Consider the following 24865-nt stretch of genomic DNA (forward strand, 5'->3'; position numbering starts at 1 on the left):
AGCAGATATAAATTCTCAAAACTGACACATTTTGATCACTAAATTGAAAATAAAATAATTTTTCCTACCTTTGTTGTGTGGTGATTTAATTAGTTTCTGGTTGGACTTCCTTCCGACTATGCATCCAACATTTCTTTCACAATCCAGCCCCATCCCCTTTGGGTCCAGGTGTCTATCACTTTTCCCTCTGCTTACCCTCCCCAGATCCAGTGTCAGTTCTCCTTTCTACCTACCACCACCTTTGTTCCAGGTCTCCCTCTCTCACCTCCTCTGTTATGATCTTGCATCTCTCTGTTCTTACTCAGGGTCTCTCCCCCTCCATCTCTTCTGTCTGCACCTCCCATAGTCCAGCATCTGCCTCCTGTCTTTCCCCTTTGGTCCAGGCCTCTTCTTTCTCTCTCCCTGATCCAGAATCTTTCTACCTCTCTGCAGTCTCTCTCTCTCTCTCTTCCCTCTATATACCCTCAAGTCCAACATCTGCCCCCCTCTCTTCTGCCTCCCCTTTGCTTCAGGTTTCCTTCTCTCTCTATCTTCCTTCTGCTAACATTTTGAGTCCTCCCCTCTCTCCCCCTCTCTAGTCCAGCATCTGCCCTGTCTTCAAATCTATTTCCCGCCACTCCTCAAGGTCCTTCTCTTTCTCCCCCCCCCCCCGTGTCCAGATCCAGCATCCTGCCGGGGCCCTCATGATGGGCGGGGCCATACCTTCGCTGCTTCCTGCGAGGTCACTGTCTCCGGCTCCCAGACAGTGCTGGGATGAGTGGCAGAAGCCCTCACAGTAGAGGGCTGCAGCTTTTGCCCGGGTCCGAATGCATGCTACAGATTTGGCAGGCTCTCATCGCCTCCCCAGCAGTTGCTCTTTCTTGCTTGCTACCTGGGGCAGGAGATCGGGGGAGACCCAGCCCTCCTTTTCTGTTGAGAAGTCGTTTTCTGCACTGTGACCGCCGCTGAGCTAATTATGACAGCCTGCAGAGTGAACCTAGCAGGCTGCCATTGGCCTCCGAAGCACATTTCCTCTACCGCGGTCTAGCCCCTTCTCTGACGTCAGGGGCGGGACCACGGCAAAGGCAACGTGCTTCGGAGGCCAATGGCAGCCTGCTAGGTTCACTCTGCAGGCTGTTGTAATTAGCTCAGCGGCTGTCACAGTGTGGAAGACGACCTCTCTCACTGGGTGCGGGAAGCAGCTTGGAGGTAAGGCCCCGCCTGTCACGAGCCTAACTAGCTTTAAAGGGGGGAATCTGGAGGATGCTGTTGGGGAAGCCAAGAAGACAGCTGGGTGCTCACCGACACTAGGGAGAGCTGTATTGGGTGCGGGCTTTTAAAAAGGTACAACGGGGTGGGAGTGGGGTGTTTAAAAAAAAAAAAAAAAAAGGTATCTTCGTTGCATAAGACGCACTGACATTTCCACCCACTTTTGGGTGGAAAAAAGTGTTTGAGTGTGTGTATATGTAAAGGTTGCAGAGGTAGGAGCATATTTGAGGAGCAGGAGTACACAGGATTGCTTCATTGCTAGTGGGGAAATTACACATATGGCGGTCAATGCAATAGGTATGTAACCTACAGTCCAGTGTGGATTTTTTTTTTTTTTTTTCAGAATGACAGTGGGGAAGAGGTCAGCATAGCTGGATAAACAGATCTGTAATAATGAGTATGCTGGCAACTAAAAGCTACAACACTAAAGATTGAAGACAGTCAGTGATACCTACCAGAGAAAAGGCAGAACAGAAATTAATGTATGTGCCTGATGAAATGCAATGCTGTTTACAGAACACATGAAACCAATGGTCATCAAAAGTTTCAGGATCCTTCTTGAGTGAAATGGTATGATGGCTGTGTTAGTCCACTTTCCAAGGTAATATCACCTTATTTCCTTTGTTTTTTGTTTTATTTCTTTATATTACCTAGGATCCTTCTTGAAGTGGTAGATTAAGCAAAAAGGATGTGCTGAATAAGAGCAGTACAAAAAAGAAGGAAGGAAACCTATTCTGGACTTAGGAATGGAAGGGGTTGTGCCAAGGTATAGGCTGGAAAATGGGTGGATTCAATTTGATGTATAATTTATTACATTTACAAGTAAGAGGGAAAAATTTGGAATAATTGGGGGTGATTCAAGGATGATTGCAAAATGTTTGCTTCTTAAGCTATGTATCTGAAGCATATTGTATTTTTGTGTTTGCAAAAATTATAAATTTTTTTTTTTTAAAGGTTGCAGAGATGGCCCACTGCAAGATCAGGTGTACTCTGCCAATCTTACAGCATCACGTCTGCTTATTGATTGCTCTGCAGGGAACAGAAAGGCAAAGTGAAAAAGGGCATTATATAAAAGGAAGCAAAGATAGAAAAAAAATGTACTAACCCAGGACAAAGAAGAGCAGTCAGTAACACATTCGTTTTCCACTTTTCTCCTCCAAATGCTGAGAAGTAAACAAAAATTATAAGGATAAATGTATTTCATCTGAAAAGGTAGTATTGTGTCAAGGATAAAAATAAGGGTCAGGATGCCCACAGAAAATAATTACTAAGGATCAAATTGGCATTTTGGTAGAGAGGAAGGCAAGATTGCTAGTAGATTATGATTGCTGTAGATTGCTAGTAATTATGATTTCTAATTTGAAAACAAATGCCTAATATAACTGGCTGCTATCTTTAATGCTCTGATGCATTAAAAACAAAACAAAGCTCTCTCATATCCTTTGTTTTTGTAGCACTGCATTAACTTCAACAGTACAAGAAATTATACTCAAGACCATCAATACATAATTTAAGAAATATAATTTTTCCAGCAACTTCTTACAGCTTCTGTGGACTTGCAGCTCAACTGGAACACAACTGAAGCTCAAGGTTAATGAGCTACCGAGCAGTGTTTCCACATTTTTATTACCCACTCTCTCCTCTTGTTCAGCTCAGCTACTCTGCTGCAGTGACAAGCTCTTGGCCTTTACATATAGAGATGCAGGAGTTCAGGCCTCAAATACCAAACACACCAGGTTTTCAGGATATTCCTAACAAATATGCAAGAGATAAAGTACAATTACGTACCGTAACAGATGTTATCCAGGGGCAGGAGGCAGATATTCTCACATGTGGGTGACATCAACCATGGAGCCCCAGTATGGACAGCTTTAAAAGTGCATTGCCACTTTTAAGAACTCAAGAAAGCTTACAAACTGCCTACACTGAGCAAGCGTGAGTGCCTTCCTGCTCGCAGCTCCTCAGTTCCGTAAGCAAGCTAAGAATCCAACCAGGGGAGGTGGGTGGATTGTGAGAATATCTGCTTGCTGTCCCTAGATAACACCTGTTACGATAAGTAACTGTGCTTTATCCCAGGACAAGCAGGCAGCATATTCTCAGATGTGGGACTCCCTAGCTTACTATAATGTGATGGGGGGAGTGTTGGTCATTAAGACAATAAATTTTGCAATACTGCTTGACCGAAGTGACCCTCCCATTTGGAACTGAGTTCCTGACAGTAGTGAGATGTGAATGTATGAGCTGAGAAACAAGTAGCAGCTTTACATATTTCATCAATAGGAGTTGACCCTGGGCAAGTCACTTAATCCTCCATAGCCCCAGGTACGTTAGATAGATTGTGAGCCCACCAGGACAGATAGGGAAAATGCTTGAGTACCTGATTGTAAAAACCGCTTAGATAACCTTGATAGGCGGTATATAAAATCCTAATAAACTTGAAACTTGATACAGCATCATGATGATGAAAAGTAGACAAAGTGGAAAACCCCATCCACTTCTGCTGGTAACACTGCTGCAAGAAATTACAGACAGGTAAGCCTCACTTCAGCCTCACTTCAAAATGGTAGAAATGATTATAAAAAATAAAATTGTGGAACACATAGACAAACATGATTTAATGAGACAGAGTCAACATGGGTTCAGCCGAGGGAGATCTTGTCTCACCAATTTGCTTGACTTCTTTGAAGGTGTGAATAAACATGTGGATAAAGGTGAGCCGGTTGATATAGTTTATTTAGATTTTCAGAAAGCTTTTGATAAAGTTCCTCACGAGAGGCTCCTGAGAAAATTAAAGTGTCATGGGATAGGTGGCAAAGTTCAGTTGTGGCTTAGGAATTGGTTATTGCATAGAAAACAGAGGGTAGGGTTAAATGGTCATTTTTCTCAATGGAGACGAGTAAACAGTGGAGTGCCACAGGGATCTGTACTGGGATTGATGCTATTTAACTTATTTATAAATGATCTAGAAATTGGAACGACGAGTGAGGTGATTAAATTTGCTGATGACACTAAACTGTTCAAAGTTGTTGAAACGCATGCGGATTGTGGAAAAACTGCAGGCGGACCTTAGGAAATTGGAAGACTGAGCGTCCAAATGGCAGATGAAATTTAATGTGGACAAATGCAAAGTTATTCACATTGGGAAGAATAACCTGAATCACAGTTATCAGATGCTAGGGTCCACCTTGGGAGTTAATGCCCAAGAAAAGGATCTGGGTGTCATTGTAGACAATACGATGAAACCTTCCACCCAATCTGCAGAGGCAGCCAAAAAAGCAAACAGGATGCTGGGAATTATTTAAAAAGGGATGGTTAACAAGACTAAGAATGTCACAATGCCCCTGTATCGATCCATGGTGCGACCTCATCTGGAGTATTGCGTTCAATTCTGATCTCCTTATTTCAAGAAAGATATAGTGGTGCTAGAAAAGGTTCAAAGAAGAGCGACCAAGATGGTAAAGGGGGTGGAACTCCTCTCGTATGAGGAAAAACAAACAGTTAGGGCTCTTCAGCTTGGAAAAAAGAAGGCTGTTTGAATTCTTTATTCATTTTTGCACATTACAACAAGTGTAGCAGATAAACTCATATGAACTTATAAATACACACTTGATTAATTCTCATATAACACTTTAAGTATAACATTTCATTACAAATTAATATTCTATAATATTTTGAATATTATGTAATAAACCTAATATTTAAACTATTCTTATTAAATAGAAAATCCTCCCCTCCCTCCCATCACAATATTACATACAAGTACCATTACAATGAAACTATTGATATAATCATATATTATGAAATACTCTAGGAAAAGAGAAGGCTGAAGAGAGACATGATTGAAGTCTACAAAATCCTGACTGGAGTAGAATGGGTATAAGTGAGTTGATTTTTCACTCCGACTCCGTCAAAAATTACAAAGACTAGGAGACACTCGAAGTTATAGGGAAATACCTTTAAAACCAATAGGAGGAAATTTTTTTCACTCAGAGAATAGTTAAGCTCTGGAACGCATTGCCAGAGGATGTGGTAAGAGCGGATAGCGTAGCTGGTTTTAAGAAAGGTTTGGACAAGTTCCTGGAGGAAAAGTCCATTGTCTGTTATTGAGAAAGACATGAGGGAAGCCACTGCTTGTCCTGTATTGGTAGCATGGAATGTTGCTACTCCTTGGATTTTAGCCAGGTACTAGTGACCTGGATTGGCCACCGTGGGAACGGGCTACTGGGCTTGATGGACCATTGGTCTGACCCAGTAAGGCTATTCTTATGTTCTAACTTAGTAAATGACGGCAGATAAAGACCCGAACGGTCCATCCAGTCTGCCCATAAGTTACACTCATAAATAAATACATGATTAGATTAACTTATCTCTTCTTTGATATTTCTGGGCCGTAGACTGTAAAGTCTGATATTGTCTTAGGTTCCAAATGCTGAAGTTGCCGTCCAAGCTCACTCCAGCCTATCCAACCATACCGTTGTTTTCAGGACATCTACTGTAAAGTCTGGCTAATAACATCCTCCTGTTCCATATTAGTGGAGTTCACATTGATGTCCATCCCAGCCCATCCTACACCGAATCACCATATATGGAACACAGACTGTGCAGATCTGTCCAATACCGGCCTTAGTTCTTTACTTTACATCCTTCATTTTCTAATTAGAGATCCTCTATTTTTATCCCATGCTTTTTTGAATTCCATCACCGTTTTCCTCTCCATCACTTCCCTCGGGAGGGCATTCAGGCATCTACCACCCTTTCCGTGAAGAAGAATTTCCTAACATTGCTCCTAGTCTTCCTCCCTGTAACCTCAAATAAAGTCCTCTAGTTTTACCATTTTTTCCCTCTAGAAAATATTTGTTTCTATATTAATGCCTTTCAAGTATTCAAACGTCTGTATAATATCTTCCCTGTCCCTCCTCTCCTCCAGAGTATACATATTTAGGTCTTCCAGTCTCTTTTCATACTTCTGTTGGTTCAAACCTCTTACAATTTTCGTCACCTTCCTCTGGACTGCTTCAAGTTTTTTTATATCCTTTGCCAGATACAGCCTCCAAAACTGAACACAATACTCCAAGTGCGGCCTCACCAACGATCTATACATGAAGCCGTCCACGCAATGTGTGGCGGCGGCGAAAAGAGCAAACAGAATGTTAGGAATGATTAAGAGGATCATGAACAGATCAGAGAATGTTATCATGCCACTGTACCAGACCATGGCATGCCCCCTCCTGGAGTACTACGTCCAGCACTGGTCGCCATACATGAAGAAGTACACGGTACTTCTCGAAAGGGTCCAGAGAAGAGCAACTAAAATGGTTAAGGGCCTGGAGGAGTTGCCGTACAGTGAGAGATTAGAGAAACTGGGCCTCTTCACCCTTGAAAAGAGGAGATAGAGGGGACATGATCGAAACATTCAAGATAATGAAGGGAATAGACTTAGTAGATAAAGACAGGTTGTTCACCCTCTACAAGGTAGGGAAAACGAGAGGGCATTCTCTAAAGTTAAAAGGGGATAGATTCCGTACAAACGTAAGGAAGTTCTTCTTCACCCAGAGAGTGGTGGAAAACTGGAATGCTCTTCCGGAAGCTGTTATAGGGGAAAACACTCTCCAGGGATTCAAGACAAAATTAGACAAGTTCCTGCTAAACCAGAATGTACGCAGGTAAGGCTAGACTCAGTTAGGGCACTGGTGTTTGACCTAAGGGCCGCCGCAGGAGCGGACTGCTGGGCACGATGGTCCACTGATCTGACCCAGCAGCGGCAATTCTTATGTTCTTATCAACACTTCCCCTCTGCTGGTTACTCCTCTTTCTATACAGCCTAGCATCCTTCTGGCTGCAGCCACCATGTTAAGATGCCTTTATATCCTCAAACAATCACCCCAAGATCCCTCTTTCCATCTGTCTTTATTAGCCTTTCACCTCCCAGCATATACGGTTCCCTCGGATTTCTATCCCCCAAATGCATCACTCTGCACTTCTTCACATTGAATTTTAGTTGTCAGATGCTAGACCATTCTTCTAACTTTTGCAGATCCTTTTTCATGTTTTCCACTCCCTCCGGGGTATCCACTCTGTTACAAATCTTGGTATCATCCGCAAAAAGGATAACCTTACCTTCTAACCCTTCAGCAATGTCACTCACAAACATATTGAACAGAACTGGTCTCTCTGAGCGACTGCCATTTACCACTACCCTCTGGCATCTGTCCGTCAACCAGTTTCTAATCCAGTTCACCAGTTTGGGCCCTAACTTCAGCCCACGGAGTTTAAGAGCCTCCTATGAGGAACCGTGTCAAAGGCTTTGCTGAAATCTAAGTAAATTACATCTAGCGCACGTCCTTGATCCAATTATCTGGTCACTCAGTCAAATAATTCAATCAGATTCATTTGGCATGATTTACCTTAAGTAAACCCATGTTGCCTCGGATCTTTTAATCCATTAGATTCTAAGAATTTCACTATCCTTTCCTTCAGCAAAGTTTCCATTATTTTTCAAATAACCAAAGTGAGGCTTACCAGCCTGTAGTTTCCCGCTTCATCTCTACAACCACTTTTGTGAAAAGGGATCATATCCACTCTTCTCCAGTCCCAGATAGTTTTCATGACGCTTCTAAAATATGTCTAACAGAATGAGAAAGATAAAACTCAGTCCATGTCAACCCGAGAGGTACCAAGCTGTCAGGTGTAAAACCTGTAGATTGAGAAGCAGAAGAGATGGAAAAGTCTGAAGAGGCATTGGTTTCTTGATACTGAGCTGAGATAGAAGGGAGAACCAAGGATGCCTGGGCCACCAAAATTATGGTGGCCAATTCCTGATTGAGCTTGACAAGAGTCTCAAAGATGAAAGGGATTGGAGTAAACGCATAAAGAAACTTGTGTGTCCAATCCAAAAGAAATGCATCAGGTTCCAGATGTTGGTGAGAATACTGCCTGGAGCAAAATTGAGGCAACTTGTGATTGTGGGGGGACACAAATAGGTCTATCTGAGGAGTACACCCAAAGAGAGAATATGTGATGCAGAACTGCAGAATTGAGTGTCCACGTGTGTGGCTGAAGAAACCTGCTGAATCCATCTGCAAGAGAATACTGCTTTCAAAATTATATTGCAAGCAATCGCCCAGTTCCAAGTCTTCTGGGCCTCCCGACAAAGAAGGGAAGAATCTCTGCCTCCTTGCTTGTTTATGTAATACATTGCAACTTGAACATCCATGTGGGTTAGGCTGACGTAGTTAGTCACAATGTGCTGAAATGTTTCAAGAGTATCGTAGATTGCTGAGTTCCAAAAGATATAGATAGAAAAACGGTTCTAGTAGACTAGCAACTTTGAGTGCAAAGACCGTCCAGATAAACCCCACAAACATAGGAGGACAAGTGCGTAGTCAGAACCTTCTGATGTGGAGGTGTGTGGAACAAAAAATCCCTAGAAAGCAAGGAAGAGCTCATCCACCACTTCAGAGATTGTCAAAGTGTAATGTGTTGAGACAAAGGGTCGCGAGCTTGAGACTGCCGACAGGCAAGAGTCTATTGAGGAGTCTTGAGATGAAGTCTCATAAATGGAGTAACATGCACCATGGAAGCCATGTGACCTAGGAGTACCATCAGATGACTGGCCAAGATTGATGAGAGAAGATAAGTCTGCTCACAAAGATGAGTCAAATTTTGTTGTCTGCTGAGGGAGAAACACTCTGCAATAAAAGGTGTGTAGCAGAGCACCGATAAATCTCAGATTTTTAGAAGGTCGAAGTTGGGATTTGGGAAAAAAGATTTCGAATCCCCACTGCTGAAAGAAGAGAATTGTGAACAGCGAAGACCCATTGTGTCTGTAACACTGCTGCCACTACAACAAGGCCCTTGATGAATACTCTGGAAGAGGATGCAAGGCCAAAAGGCAGGACTCTATATTGATAATGGCATTGTGCTATCTGAAATCTGAGTAATTTCCAGAAGGTCGTAAGCACTGGAATATGAGAAGAAAACTTCTTTTCAGATCTAGGGAGTATAGCCAGTCGTTGCGATCTGAGGGAATATAAAGTTATCAAAGGCAACACATGAAATGTTTCCCCCCCAGTGGAAATTTGTTCAGGCCCCTAAGGTCTAAAATTGGCCGTATACCTCCCTTCCCTTTTGGGATGAGGAAATACCAGAAGTAAAAACCCTGGTTCCTCTGCAAAGGTGAAACTTTTCTTTGAGAAGAAGTGATACCATCTCCTGAAGAAGAAGAGACGACTTGAACAGAGACTCTCTTGAAGATCTGGAGGCATAGTGATTAAGTGAAGAGAAAGTCATTCTCAAGAGAGAAAGTGCTTTCCTTTGTAGCATGGAGAGACGGGGAGCAGCTGCTCTGAAATATCACATTACCTGACTCTTCTGCGATTGGAGTGCTCCTACTAACATCGAAGTGCCACAGAACCATCAGGCACTGTGGAAGACACACTTTGACCATCGGGTCCTCAGCCTGGCAGTGAAGTACGCGCTCACTCCTGTGGTGTGCAGACGCAGGGTGTGGCCAAAGGGGCGTGCCCTAAGGGGCAGATCTGGCCCCTTGAGCAACCTTGGAGCCACGAGGAGCCACTGGATAGCAGAACTGGGAGATGTTACTTTTTCACTTTTATATAATTTTTTTCTCTATGGGTAAACATGAGGGTAAGACCCAGGTGTCGACCCCAATAACATCTGGTCTCTTGGATAAACATTTAATTATGACTGACTCATCAAAGTTTAAGAGTAACATTTATGAATCTATATCAGAAGCGTCTTTGAGCTCTCCTGAACATACCCTTCCTCTCCTTCTGGATCTTCCTGGAAGCTTGGGGCCAGAGATTGGGTCCAGACTGCTCCATTTGAAGCCTCAGATCCTCAGCTTGTTTTGAAGCTTGTATTTACTAATATGCTAGTGATGTATCTGATGATAATACCCAGGAAGTTACCTTAAAAGATTTATGGCCATTGAATATGAGAATGGAGGTTATGTTGAAATCAATAACTAATCAGGTGCAAGTTTTTTAGGATCTAAAGAGCCAGCGTATGTTCCTAAGTCCCCTGTCACAGGAGAAGCATCTACAGAAAACAAGGGATCATTAAAATGATTATCGGGATGTGCCAAATGCATTTGGGGCCTTATCGGCAGCCACAACTTTGTTAGGTTGTAAAATGAGTTTGGTAGCACGTAAGTGTATTTTGCAATTTGGAATGTCTACAGACCCACCCACATATTGGCACTGGCACAATTTGCTTCATCAATTGGCCTGTTGTGAGGCTGTTAATAAGAGGTTGTTGATAAGCTGGATAATGTGGATTCCAATCTGACAAGTTTAGATAAACGAATGTTAGTTGTAGAGAAACAGGCTAACTTTCAATTCTTTGCCACATCAGCAAGTAAAGACTGAGTATTCACCTAAAGATAGAAATGATAGAAAATCAGGCACGAGCTAGAAACCTGCGTCTAGTGAATTTTCCTCAAACCCATTTAACATCTCCTGAAATACTCTTTCAATGATATCTCAAGGAGATATTGGGTTTGCAGAACGCAGACACTATGATTTTTTTTTTTGCATTTATATTATATTCATCAAAAGAAGAAATCTACAACAGAACAGGGAATGGATCAGCTGGTAAATGTGGATTTAAATTTAACTCATTTCCTTGAAAATTCCCAGGACCTGATCCAGATGAGGGCTACATTGTTGGTTATTTGTTTAAAAGAAATTGATAAAACTTTGATAATGAAGCTCTTTTTCAAAAGTAAAGATTTAAAGTTTTGTGGAGATAAAATTTTGATTTTTTCCTGATGTAGCACAAGGCTACACAGCTCAGAAAAAAAGCCTCTTTGGCTTTAAGAACCAGAGTTGTGCAGTTAGGGGCAACCTTTTTCTTAAAATTCCCATGTAAGTGTCTTGTTCATTTGCATGACAAAGATTCTGTTTTTGGGGACCCACTGCAGCTAGAGTCATTTCTTCAAGTAAATCAGAAGTAAATCTGTACCTGTATAAATTTGGTTTTTGCAGGGTGATATTGGGGTAAAATATTGTTAATTTGTGTTTAAATAGTAGGGGGGGGGGTTATATATCTCTTTCCTCCAGAATTTACTTCTATATATTTCTTAAGAAAATGAAGTGCTTTTTCTCAATATAGTGGGCTAGATTGATTGACCTGAGATAGAATGTAAACATATAATTGTATGTTATGAATAATTGTTTCCTTGTATCCATATCCTGACTGTGTTATTTGCACTGTTAAAAGAGTTATTCAAAATATATATATATATATATTTTTTTTTTTTAAGATGTAGTGGCTTCCTCCTCCCCTACAGCTACTCCCAAACCTCTGGGCTTTTAGAATCAAAAAGACGATGGAGTAAAAGTGTGGCAAATGTTTATTAAGGAACAGATGTAAGGAAAAAGACAAAGTAAATGGTTGTCTTCTAGAAGGTACTGTATAAACATTGATGGAACAGTAGAAGACATGTTGCAAAAAAAAAAAAAAAAAAAAAAAACCCAAAAAACCACCTAGATGATCCTGCTTTGAGGATAAAATAGTGGAAGGTTCTAATATGGCGGGAATCTAACTTACAAGCTCTACACCCCTTTCATGTCTAATTGTATCGAAACAGGAAAGAGCCACCTTACAGGCTCTATTGCCCTATGGTGGAATTCTGAAGCAGTTGCAATTCGTTTGATGCATGTCAAGTTGCTTGCTGAATACCATGTGGAGGAATCTAACTTTACAGACTACGCCCATGTTAGATTCCTCTTTAGACCATGGATAAGCGTATCCAACCCAATACATTCTAGGTAGGGGAAAGGATTGAGAGATATGATGAAATTACTGTAGATATTGAGAAGGAAGGTATCCATCAAAAGAAGGCAATTTCCGAACAAGATGCTTCACATAGCAGGAGATATAGAAATTGTGATTTGGAACTCTGCGGGCCAAGTGCACATGGAATATGGCTTGCATCTGACAGCCATCCACTGCAAATGAGGCATGAATCTATAACATCCTGCCCTGCCCATCTATGTGGTTTTCTTTCAAAAATGAAGCTGGCAAGCATAAAAAGTAACTTTAAAATCAAATCTGCAAAAATCCAAAATGGCCACTGAAGGTCTGTTTAAACTAAAAATAGCCCGTGAAAACCACAGAGAACCATTAAAAAATGGCAATTTTTAGGGGTGGGGGCATAGGTCATGCAGGAAACCCAATTAAAAACCTCTTTTTAAAGACCCCCCCAAAATCTCTGATTCATGCTGTCAGCTGATACTCACAGAAACATGTGCTGACAGGAAAATACTGCATCAAAACCACACTCTCAAAAAAGTTTTCAGCATAGTAGACACAAAAACCATGTGAACCTACAGAGCTATCCGCAAGTGTGCCCTGAATCCCCGAGGTTGGGGCAAGCAAGGATTAACAAGCATCTGCTATAAAGGTAATGGCTGTGGAAATTACCCCGAGGTAGGAAAAAGCCTCATATCCCCTCCTCCATCCAGTCAACTGAATAAAGTTGCAGATAAATAGGAGGCTTAGTTGGGGTGGATGTAATCACTAGCATAAAAAACCTCCTCGCGTAATGTTACACTAAGCATAAACCTTATGCAATACAATATAATTCTCTAATTGCCCACAATATCTTGGGAGACTAAGGAATACTCAGTAGCTAATGTTTAATAAACCCCGCTAGAGCAGTATTCATTGTATTCATTTCTCATATTGGCTTAGGTGTGTTGTGCTATATTAGCAGGGAAATACTGCAGACAGAGTTGAAACAGCTCACAGGGAGATTCTCTGCTTCAACTTGCTGGAAAGCTGAACTTTGAATCTTCTGACTGCCCCTCCAGCCCGACATCCATGGCTTGTTGACTCTGCCACCCTTGAACATGTCACGCAGCATACCTAGCGGAGGAATGCAGTCTGGCTCTGATCCCAGGAACGCTTCCACAGAACCACGCAGCCTGCACTTGACCCACTAGCAGACAAACCTGAAGTGAGCTAGCTCCCAAGGGAATGTTCCCTGAGCCCTGATCTGATGTGCAGACTGTCCAGAGGGCTTACTGACAAGCACGGAACCCTCCAGAAACAGGACTTTTCTCAAAGATCTGAGGATCTCTCGCAGTCGGAGCTGTCCCCGTAGGGAACTTCCACAGCAAGAGGGCAAAAACCACAAAAACAAAGATTGAAATTATACAAAATAAAAAACAAGCAGAAAAGCCAAGCTTCTACAGCCTGGCTTGTAGAAAGAAAGATTGAGGTTACAGGGAGAGTGATGAGGTAAGAGGCGAGGGGTTTAAGTCTGAAGTTTGAGGCTTCCTACAAAGTCCTGGCTGGTAGACAAATAACCCGCTGGTCCTAGAATAAAGTGGGATTGTACAAGAATGTGTGCTAACGATTAGCACACACTGAATGGTACGTTAGATAGATTGTGAGCCCACCGGGACAGAGAGGGAAAATGCTTGAGTACCTGATTGTAAAAACCGCTTAGATAACCTTGATAGGCGGTATATAAAAATCCTAATAAACTTGAAACTTGAATGCCATGCAGACCGTCAAATTCCTATGGGCTGCATGACATTTAGCATGCACTACTCATTAGTGTGCCTTAGTAAAACAACCACACATTGAAGTAGAATATACGTTTGGATTTCAATCATCATTTTTTTTCGATACTTTCAATTAAAGCACTTTGCTTTAACTTCCCAAAATCAAAGATACTTCATTCATAAACCATACAATTTGGGAAACACCGTTTGAAAAACAAACCAACAAAATTTACATACAAAGCACTGAAAGAAGATCTGAATCTTGATTTAAAACAAGTATGGACAGTTGGCACAAAAACCTTCAACAGTCAATTATATGGTTTGACATGGCATCAAATATGATGGTCACATTTAAATGTTCAATTTTTCTTAATAAAATAAGCATTCAATATTAACATTATGTTGAGAATTTATCTTCATTCTCAAATACTGCATAAATTAAATCAAAGTGAAGCTCATTACTGCTGGCAAGGATGTTCAACTATTGGAACTTTTAACCATATATGGTGGAAATGCAGTGAAATGCAAAAAGTTTGGGAAAAGATTCACAATATGTTGTCATAATTTTAAAGATTCTTTTTTTCTTCAGATAGAACTCTGGGCCCCTTTTATCAAGCTGTGCTGGAGGTTTTAAGCGCGAGCCAGCACAGTAAATGCTCTGATGCTCATAGAATTACTATGAGCATCATAAGAACAAAAGAATAGCCTTACTGGGTCAGACCAATGGTCCATCAAGCCCAGTAGCCCGTTCTCACGGTGGCCAATCCAGGTCACTAGTACCTGGCCAAAACCCAAGGAGTAGCAATATTCCATGCTACTGATCCAGGGCAAGCAGTGGCTTCCCCCATGTCTTTCTCAATACCAGACTATGGACTTTCCCTCCAGGAACTTATCCAAACCTTTCTTAAAATCAGCTATGCTGTCCGCTCTTACCACATCCTCTGACAACGCGTTCCAGAGCTTAACTATTCTCCGAGTGAAAAAAATTTCCTCCTATTGGTTTTAAAAGTATTTCCCTATAACTTCATCGAGTGTCCCCTGGTCTTTGTAATTTTAGACAGAGTGAAAAATCGATCCACTTGTACCCGTTCTACTCCACTCAGGATTGTAGACTTCAATCATATCTCCCCTCAGCCATCTCTTTTCTAAGCTGAAGAGCCCTAACCGTTTTAGTCTTTCTGCATACGGTTGGAATTCCATCCCCTTTACCATCTTGGTCGCTCTTCTTTGAACCTTTTCTAGTGCCACTATATCTTTCTTGAGATAAGGAGTCCAGAATTAAATGCAATACTCCAGATAAGGTCGCACCATGGAGCAATACAGGGACATTATAGCATTCTTAGTCTTGTTAGCCATCCCTTTTTTAATAATTCCTAGCATCCTGTTTGCTTTTTTGGCTGCCGCCGCACATTGAATGAAAGATTTCATCGTATTGTCTACAATGACACCCAGATCCTTTTCTTGGGCACTAACTCCCAAGGTGGACACTAGCATCCGATAACTGTGATTCAGGTTATTCTTCCCAATATGCATCACTTTGCATTTGTCCACATAAAATTTCATCTGCCATTTGGACGCCCAGTCTTCCAATTTCCTAAGGTCCGCCTGCAGTTTTTCACAATCCGCATGCGTTTCAACAACTTTGAACAGTTTAGTGTCATCAGCAAATTTAATCACCTCACTCATCGTTCCAATTTCTAGATCATTTATAAATAAGTTAAATAGCATCGGTCCCAGTACAGACCCCTGTGGCACTCCACTGTTTACTCGTCTCCATTGAGAAAAATGACCATTTAACCCTACTCTCTGCTTTCTATCCAATAACCAATTCCTAATCCACAACTGAACTTTGTCACCTATCCCATGACACTTTAATTTTCTCAGGAGCCTCTCGTGAGGAACTTTATCAAAAGCTTTCTGAAAATCTAAATACACTATGGGCTCCTTTTATGCAGCCGCATTAGCAGTTTACCGCGCGTAATAGCTAATTTGCCGGCCGCGCTAGCCGCTACCGCCTCCTCTTGTGCAAGCGGTAGTTTTTTGGCTAGCGCGGGGATTAGCGCGTGCTAAATGCTCTAAAAACTCTAGCGCAGCTTCATAAAAGGAGCCCTATATCAACCGGCTCACCTTTATCTACATGTTTATTCATACCTTCAAAGAAGTCAAGCAAATTGGTGAGACACTATCTCCCTCGGCTAAACCCATGCTGACTCCATCTCATTAAATCATGTATGTCTACGTGTTCCACAATTTTATTTTTTTATATTTGTTTCTACCATTTTGCCCGGCATTGAAGTGAGGCTTACCGGACTGTAATGTCCCAGATTTTCCCTGGAGCCCTATTTAAAAATCAGCGTAACATTGGCCACCCTCCAATCTTCAGGTACTACAGATTATTTTAGCAGCAGGTTACAGATCCTGGCGATTTATCACTTTTTAACTTGTCGATTTGGCTAAGTACATCTTCCAGATTCACAGAGATTTCTTTCAGTTCCTCCGCATCATCACCTTTGAAAGCCATTTCCAGTTCAGGTAGATCTCTTACATCTTCTTTTGTAAAGACCAAAGAAAAGAATTCATTTAGTCTTTCCGCTATGGCCTTATCCTCCCTGAGCGCCCCTTTTGCTCCTTGATCATCCAACGGTCCCACAGGTTCCCTCATAGGTTTTCTGCTTCTGATGTACCTAAAAAAATTGCTATGAGTTTTTGCTCCTTTTGCAAATTTCTCTTCATATTCTTTCTTAGCTCCCTTTATCAATGCTTTGCATCCAACTTGCCAATGCTTGTGTTTCTTCTTATTTTCTTCATTCGGATCCTTTTTCCATTCTTTAAAAGATTGTTTTTGTCTCTAATAGCCTCTTTCACTTCACCTTTTAACCAAGATGGCTCTCGTTTCCTCTTCTTTCCACCTTTGCTGATACGTAGAATACATCTGGTCTGGGCTTTCACGATGGTATTTTTAAATAACATCCACGCCTGGTTTACAGTCCTAACCTTTGCAACTGATCTTTTTAGCTTCTTTTTAACCATTTTCCTCATTTTATCATAATGGCTGCACTTTTCAAGGCTGCATTGTTTGTTCCCCTGATGAGCCAAACATTGGTGAAACAAGGTCGCTTGTTGGGAAGATTGGAGATGATGTGACAGCGTTGGAGCTCAAGTCGTCTTTTGTCAGCTAAGTCCTTGAACATGCCTCCGGGTGACTTTGCCCTTTTCTAAACCAGAGCTGTTCTGTGAGGGAGTTTTTTGTCAGTGAAAGTATCAAAAGCAGTTTTGATTTGTAACTTTTGGTTCTATATTGATACATTAGTCTGAGGCTTTTTCTCCCTCTTTTTGTGTACATGTTGGGTTTGAAGAGGAGGCTACTTCGGTGCAACGATCACACATTTTGACTCATTATATGAACATATTATATGTTGTGCGTCCTCGTATAATTTGTCAAGTAAATTGAAATCACCCATTATTACAGTGTTGCCCATTTCTCCATCTTTCCTGATCTCTGAAAACATTTCTTCATCTAACTGCTCATTTTGTCCCGGGGGACGGTAGTATAACCCTACCTTTATATTCCTTCCCTTCATACATGGAATTTCTATCCTTAAGGATTCCACACTCCTATCTATGTCATGCAGAATTTTTATTTGATTGGATTCAATTCCCTCTTTAACATATAGCACCCCCCCCACGCCAATTTGATCTACTCTAGCCTTGCAATATAATTTGTACCCAGGTAACATAGTGTCCTATTGATTGCCCTCCTTCAACCAGGTCTCCGGGATGCCTATTATATCTATCTCATCATTCAGTGCTATATACTCTAACTCTCTTATTTTATTTTTTAGGCTTTTAGCATTTGTATACATCACATCAAATTGTATTTTTTTCCTTGCAACTACAGTCTGCTGAGAAGACAGGGAAAATTTGATTCTTTTACGCTGCCTTCCTCTTAAACCCTCCTTGCTTTCTTTCACCATTATTGGAACCTCTCTACCAGGACTCCCTAAATATGCTGTTTCAATAGTATCCTCCAAAGATACCTCACACCGAACCATCCGCTCCAGAGCACTTACCTCACCAGCCCGTACTAAAAACCTCTAGCACAGCTTGAAAAAAATGGGGGGGGGGGGAGTTGTTAGGTTAGGGTGATTTACTTCAGTTTTCTAAGAAATTCTCAATTTTAATTAAATCTTTGTAACTAACAACCTGTTGTACTAAGTGTCGAGCAGTTCCAGGTCAAGAAAGGATACAGCAGACATGGAAATTATTAATGATGGAAAAATTAATTTATGCTTTGTGTGGTAAAATTGTTTATTTGAAAAAGAAAAACATGGAACCCTGTATCATACCTAAAAAGAACACAGAATAAGTGACCTTATTCTTTTCATAATGCATTTATATTTTAAATCTATATATATATAAAATCGGAGGTATGTATGTGTGTGTGTATGTGTGTATGTGCCGCGATCACGCAAAAACGGCTTGACCGATTTGAACGAAACTTGGTATGCAGATCCCTCACTACCTGGGATGATATGTTCTGGGGGTCTCGCGGCCTACTTGCACACATGGGCGGAGCTACAAACAGAAAATCAGATTTCACCCATTCATGTCAATGGAAAAAATGTAAAAAGCTGCCATTCTCACAGTAATTCAAAAACGGCTTGACCGATTTGAACGAAACTTGGTATGCAGATCCCTCACTACCTGGGGTGATATGTTCTGGGGGTCTCGCGGCCCACTTGCACATGTGGGCGGAGCTACAAACAGAAAATCAGATTTCACCCATTCATGTCAATGGAAAAAATGTAAAAAGCTGCCATTCTCACAGTAATTCAAAAACGGCTTGACCGATTTGAACGAAACTTGGTATGCAGATCCCTCACTACCTGGGGTGATATGTTCTGGGGGTCTCGCGTCCCTCCTGCACACGTGGGCGGAGCTACAAACAGAAAATCATATTTCACCCATTCATGTCAATGGAAAAAATGTAAAAAGCTGCCATTCTCACAGTAATTCAAAAACGGCTTGACCGATTTGAACGAAACTTGGTATGCAGATCCCTCACTACCTGGGGTGATATGTTCTGGGGGTCTCGCAGCCCTCCTGCACACGTGGCCGGAGCTACAAACAGAAAATCAGATTTCACCCATTCATGTCAATGGAAAAAATGTAAGAAGCTGCCTTTCTCCCTGTAATTCAAAAACGGCTTGACCGATTTGAACGAAACTTGGGATGCAGATCCCTCACTACCTGGGGTGATATGTTCTGGGGGTCTCGCGGCCCACATGCACACGTGTGCGGAGCTACAAACAGAAAATCAGATTTCACCCATTCATGTCAATGGAAAAAATGTAAAAAAACTGCCACTCTCACAGTAATTCAAAAACAGCTTGACCGATTTGAACGAAACTTGGTATGCAGATCCCTCACTACCTGGGGTGATATGTTCTGGGGGTCTCACGGCCTACCTGCACACGTGGGAAGGGTGGGTTCACCCAAGAATGTATATGTTCTTGCTCCTGGAGGTGAAACTAAAAATGTTGTTTATAATCAATTTTTGTGTTAGTTGAATTGTATTCATTTTGTCAAATATTTCACATTATACTTTGAATATTTTTCTTTTTATAAAGCTGTAACAAAATTATTTCATTCACCACTATAAAGTATCTTTATTTAAATCCATTTACAGTGTTATTGCTATAATTAAATACCCGTGCAACGCCGGGGCATCAGCTAGTTATACATATGTAAACTTCATATATACATTTTAAATTGCATTATCATCTGTTGTACCTGAATATATGGATGAATTAGTTATTTGTTAATTTGAAAATGTAATAAAACATTTTGCTATAAGAGAACATGAGCCAAAAGGAGCAACCCCCCCCCCCCCCCAACCCAACAAAACCCTACTACTACTAAGGCCACCCAATTGTCTTAAAATGTTCACATTATCTACTGAAAAAAAACTTCCAATGGACATGGTCAGCAACTAGTTTACTTACTCTTATACATCCTGGCAGACACATAGCCAGCAGGCGTTCCCAGCAACACCCACAATACAACCGCACATGTCATTAAAGCTCCTCGATTGGCAGGGGAAAGGAAGCCGAGGCAGGCTAAAACTTGAGACATGAAATATTCAGTTATTACTTTAATGTCATCATTTATGTATACTTAAAAAAAGCATCTGTTTTTTGTCTTAATTTTAAACAGATAACAAAATAGGTTTCTTTAGAGAAGAGAAAGAACTCATAATTCACAATTTCACAAAACTGTTGAAGCCTATCCTTTATGAAAGAATTACTCAGAGTCCAACTAAGCAAAATGGCAACACAATACACTTCTTTAGTAGGGTTGTACATCGATTTAACATTTTTAATTGCACCATTAATTGCATAAAGAACCCCCTGTATAGTGCAATATAGAGATATCAGATTAACTTCTCAAAATTGACGTATTCAATTAAACTAAAAATAAAAGCATTTATCTTAACTTTGTTGTCTTGTGATTTTCTTTCTAATCTTCTCATATCCTGACTCTGGTTCTGCTTTCCTGTGCTCTCGGCATACTTCTGTGCAGCACTACTAGCAAATCATCAGGGGAATGGGGTCAGCGACATTAGTAGCTTACTTGGGGGGATGGGGGACAGCAACACCAGAAGCTCATTGGGGGAGAATAGCGGCACCAGCAGCTTACTGGGGAGGATGGGGGGACTGGGGCACCAGCAGCTCACTGGGGGGAATGGGGGCAGCAGTACTACCAGCAGCACTAGCAGCTCTCTGGAGGAAAGGAGACCAGATGTTGTGGTAAAGGGTAGTCAGGGGGATTAGACCTGCTGGGACCCAGAGCAGAAATTAAGGAGGGTATCCCTAAATTCCTTTCCTCCTGGCCCCTCCCCAATTTCTCCAACCACCAAAGCCCTTCCTTTAGGTATCTCTCTCTCCCTCCCCACCACCCCTGGGTTCACCATCTTTCCCCAACTGCCCTCCCATCCAGCATCTCTCCCTTCTTCCTCCTCTTTCTATACCTCCCACTACTCCCACCAACTCTCCTTTCCAGCATCTCTCCTTTCCTCCTCCTCCTTCCCTCCCTACCATCCCCAGGTCTACCATCCTCTTCCTAAACACCCTCCCATCCAGCATTTCACCCTTCCTTCTCTTCTAGGAACATTAGGGGGGGGTCAAGCAGGGCAGCTCTGGGGTAGGGGGGTAGCTGCGGACGGGATGTCCTTTTCCTCTTCCTCCCCCCCACTTGGTCCAAAGTTACCCCCTTGCTCACTGTTTAAAACTTAAGAGGATCGCCAGTGTGGCAGCTGTTGTCCAAGTGTTGTGCAAGCACCCAACACAAAGACAATAGCTGAGCCCATATAAATAAAACCAAAAGAGACCTTTGCAGCTGAGCTGGGATTTTTTGGGTTTTATTTTAATGGGTTCAGCTATTGTGCTGTGTTGTGTGCTTAAAAATCAGAAGGAATGCCTACTCCCTCCTGTCACAGTCCAGCCCCCCCAACACCCCCATACCTTTTACAGAAGACCCAGGTAGGAGGTATTCTTCAAAATAGCAGGTCTTCCCCTTTCCGGGATGCACTTGGATGGACCTAAGGCCTGAATGGCTCAGGCGCTTAAGGCCCCATCTAGTGCATCTCAGGATGTATCAGGCATGGGCTTATGGCCCTGCCTGATTCAGGTACCTAAGTCCTCTCCCAAGGGAGGGACCTTAGGAGCCTGAGCCAATCAGACTCCTCCCAGTACATCTCAGAATGCACTGGAAAGGGGAAAGCCTGCTATTTTCAAGAGGCGTGTCTGCTGGCAGGAGGGAGTGGGCATCCCTCCTGATGAGTCTTCTAAAAAAAGGTATGGAGGATGGGTTGGGGGTCATGTGGCCAGATGGGTGGGGCACAGAGGCAGGAGGGATTGTCAGGAGGTTCAAGAAGCTGGGCCAGATTTTTTTTTTGGGGGGGGGGATAGAGATTTGGGGAGCTTGGCCAGATTTGGGGGAGATTCAGGGAGCTGGGCCTGGTTGGGGGGGTTATCCACATGGAGGGAGGGAGGAATCGGGGGCTCTCCCTGCCAGCTGAGCTGATTGCGGTAGGGGAATCCGGCAAGACTCCTCCAAAGCCACTAGGAGGGATAGGAGTTAGGGGAGGGAGCAGTTGTGCCTAGCGTTCGCTATTCTGAGCAAGCGCCAGGCCAAGTTCCTCCCCACTTTTACCATCAATTATCTGCACAATAGAGTGCATATAATTTCATGCTATCACTAGTTTATTGTTTTTTTTATTTATTTATTTATCATTTTCATATTAACAATTCAAGTATAAACTTGTACAGATAGCAATATAGGTACAGAATGGTACATTAACAACAAATAAAATTGAAAAGAAAAGATGTCCCCTTATTGCTCTAGTCCTCAATAAATGAGATCCAAAAGGTGGATAGCGGAATAATAGAAAGAAAATACAATAACTGAAGATTAAAGAACGAATCGGGTTGATATCCAATTGACATATACACCTCAATAACTTAGTTAATTAGGGCATTAAATTATAGCTTTATCTTTCTCCAATCGCGACGTTGAAAGGAAAGCAGTCAATTGGAAAGGTTTTTGTGAGGAATAATGAATCACACATTTGCATGGATAACGTAAGAAAAAGGATGCCCCTAGTGCCAAAACCCCAGGCTTAAGTAAAAGAAATTCCTTCCTTCGTCTTTGGGTATCTCTAGCTAAATCTGGGTACATTTTTACTTTTAAACCCATAAATTCTTTCTGCATATGTTTAAAGAAATGTTTCATAAGTCAATTTTTATCAGGGGCTATAGCCATCGTCAATAATAATGTAGCAGGTGTAATCAGTTCCGTATCGTAAAGTTCAAGTAGCGCTGTTACATTCATGTCAGGAACTGTACGTTGCTGTCGTTGGGTCTGTGATTTTCCCAGAAGATAGTATACTTGAGATAAAGGAGGTAGTAACTCCCTCAGAAATTTCCAAAACTTCCAGGAAATATCTCTTCAATAATTCCCTTGAGTGTATAATGCACTCCTAGGGAAATTAATCAATCTAATATTATTAGAGCAGGGTATATTTTCCAAAGACTCCAATTTTCTTCGCAAGTTAATATTATCCTTTATCAATGTTTCTTGGATACTTTTAGAGGATTGTATTTCTTGATTCATATTAAACAAAGAAGTTTTAGAGTCTAACATTTCCATTTGTAAGACCTTAATATCTGTCTCTTGAACTTTCATTTTTCCTTCCAAATGCTGAAACTGTGGATTAATTAATGTAGGCAGAGTAGCCACCAGGTCCCAAATTGAGTCTAAAGTTACCTCCTGGGGCTTCTGTACTGGCGGCAGGCAAATTGTAGGCTGAAAAACCCCTCTAATTTCAGGCTTTCCCTCCAAGTCGTTCCCTTGGGTCTTCTCGCCTCCATGCAAGTTCCCAACTTTGGAGACCAATTCTGGACCACCCACAGACGACAGGGTGTCCAACTCAGCTCGATTTTCCTCGGTGTCTCCGGCCTCCTGGACTTGCTGCAGCTGCTGAATCCCTTCAGGCTGCTCCGTCTGTGGCGAGCGGGTGCTCCGAGGGCGTGGGGGCAGAGCCCTAGTATCGGGGCTCAGTATAGTATCCAATCCCAAGGAGATCGCCGCCGATCCGCTCGCTCACAGCGTCAACAGCGGGGGCACCTCTGATGGTGGCAGTGAGGCGGCTTGCATCTGACGTAAGAGATCCTCTATATTGCCGAAGTTAGCCACAGGAGAGCTCCGCAAGGCCCCAGCAGAGCTCTTCCCCCTCCATTTCGGCATCGCTGAAAACACAGGTAATTTAGCTGCTGGTAAAATTGTGCAGAGAGCTCCCAGTCGTGCTTCACAACCCGATCAGGTAGCGGCCATTTTGGATCCGAGTATCACTAGTTAAAAAAAAGATTGTTCCCACCACAGTATTTTTTACCTGTGGTGTAGGAGCTTTGAATATCAAGGCCCACGTTAATCACATTTTTAAAATGTTTTTACAGTGTTAACCAATTAACGTGTTAATCACGCTATTAACATGTTAAATGTTCAGCTCTATTCTTTAGACACTAAAGGAAAAAAATGTGTCACGTTAAATTTCTATAATTATTTTTTGTCTTGTTTTAGTTCCTTCCTGCAATTTTAGAGTTATGGAACTGTTTTGTTTTGCATTAACCTGAAAGAGACAGGCAGCTTTCCACTAGTTTTGTATCTTCTTTCAACTTACTTAGCCCAGTCATTGCAGTGAGTATCCTTGGCTGGCCTGAATTAAGCCATCATTTGACCTAATAATTTGAGCTTTATGGCAATTTTTAAACTATTCAGCAAAGATACATTTTAATAATGTTGGTCAATACATATTTTTCATAATAATGAAATTTTTAAAATTTTGAGTTGTTGACTGAGACAATGAGAGATGAGGTAAGAAAAAAGTGAAAGTTTAATCAGTCTCAACCTCTGAAGAGCAAATTATATCATATAAATAAGATGGAGAAAAGACACACTGCTATCAGAAAAACAGGCAAAATGGAGACAGATGTGGGTGGGGGTGGAGAAGGGATCTTTCAAATTCATAGACTGGGTTAGTTGGAAGTTGGCCACCCTACCTGGTATTTTTGTTGTTTTGGATCCAATAGTTTGGTAGGGGTGGACAGGTTTGGACTATGTTGGCTTGTGATTTTCATTGGATTTTTTAAAAAATTGCCATGTCTTGTTAGTTTCCTTCACTAACGATTAGGATCTAACATGGCTGCCATTCCACAGGCAGTGGGACCAGAGGTCCCAATACTGAAGTAGGAGCACCTTCATAAGGTCTTAAAGGAGACCTCTCCTCTCATTGCTGTTTCTGAAGTCAGAAAAAGCTCACTGCAAAAAAGGAATCAGCAGAGCAGCACCAGCATGTCTGACCACATGGCTGGTGCAAGCAGATCTGACATGCTTCTCTAGATCTGACTATTTCTGTGACCCTTTACCTGGTTAGATATGGAGTGGGGAGTTTTCTTTAGTTTTATTACCCTGCTAAGGGAATACAACCCAATCATTCATGATAGTGCAGTTTGACGCTAATA

At 41.8% G+C, this 24865-nt stretch overlaps 1 protein-coding gene across 1 annotated transcript in view; it reads right to left on the minus strand.

Annotated features, from left to right (window-relative positions):
• Positions 1-24865, minus strand: part of LOC117360557 (transmembrane 9 superfamily member 2-like) — a 198770-nt gene that overhangs the window by 66749 nt on the left and 107156 nt on the right. The window contains exons 11-12 of the mRNA XM_033944480.1: positions 19790-19909; positions 2354-2411 (exon numbers count right to left, since the gene is read on the minus strand). Of these exons, the coding sequence (XP_033800371.1) occupies positions 2354-2411; positions 19790-19909 (178 nt within the window). The remainder of the gene's footprint in view (positions 1-2353; positions 2412-19789; positions 19910-24865) is intronic.

This window comes from Geotrypetes seraphini, chromosome 5, assembly GCF_902459505.1.
Source record: "Geotrypetes seraphini chromosome 5, aGeoSer1.1, whole genome shotgun sequence".
Classification (NCBI taxonomy): Eukaryota; Metazoa; Chordata; class Amphibia; order Gymnophiona; family Dermophiidae; genus Geotrypetes; species Geotrypetes seraphini.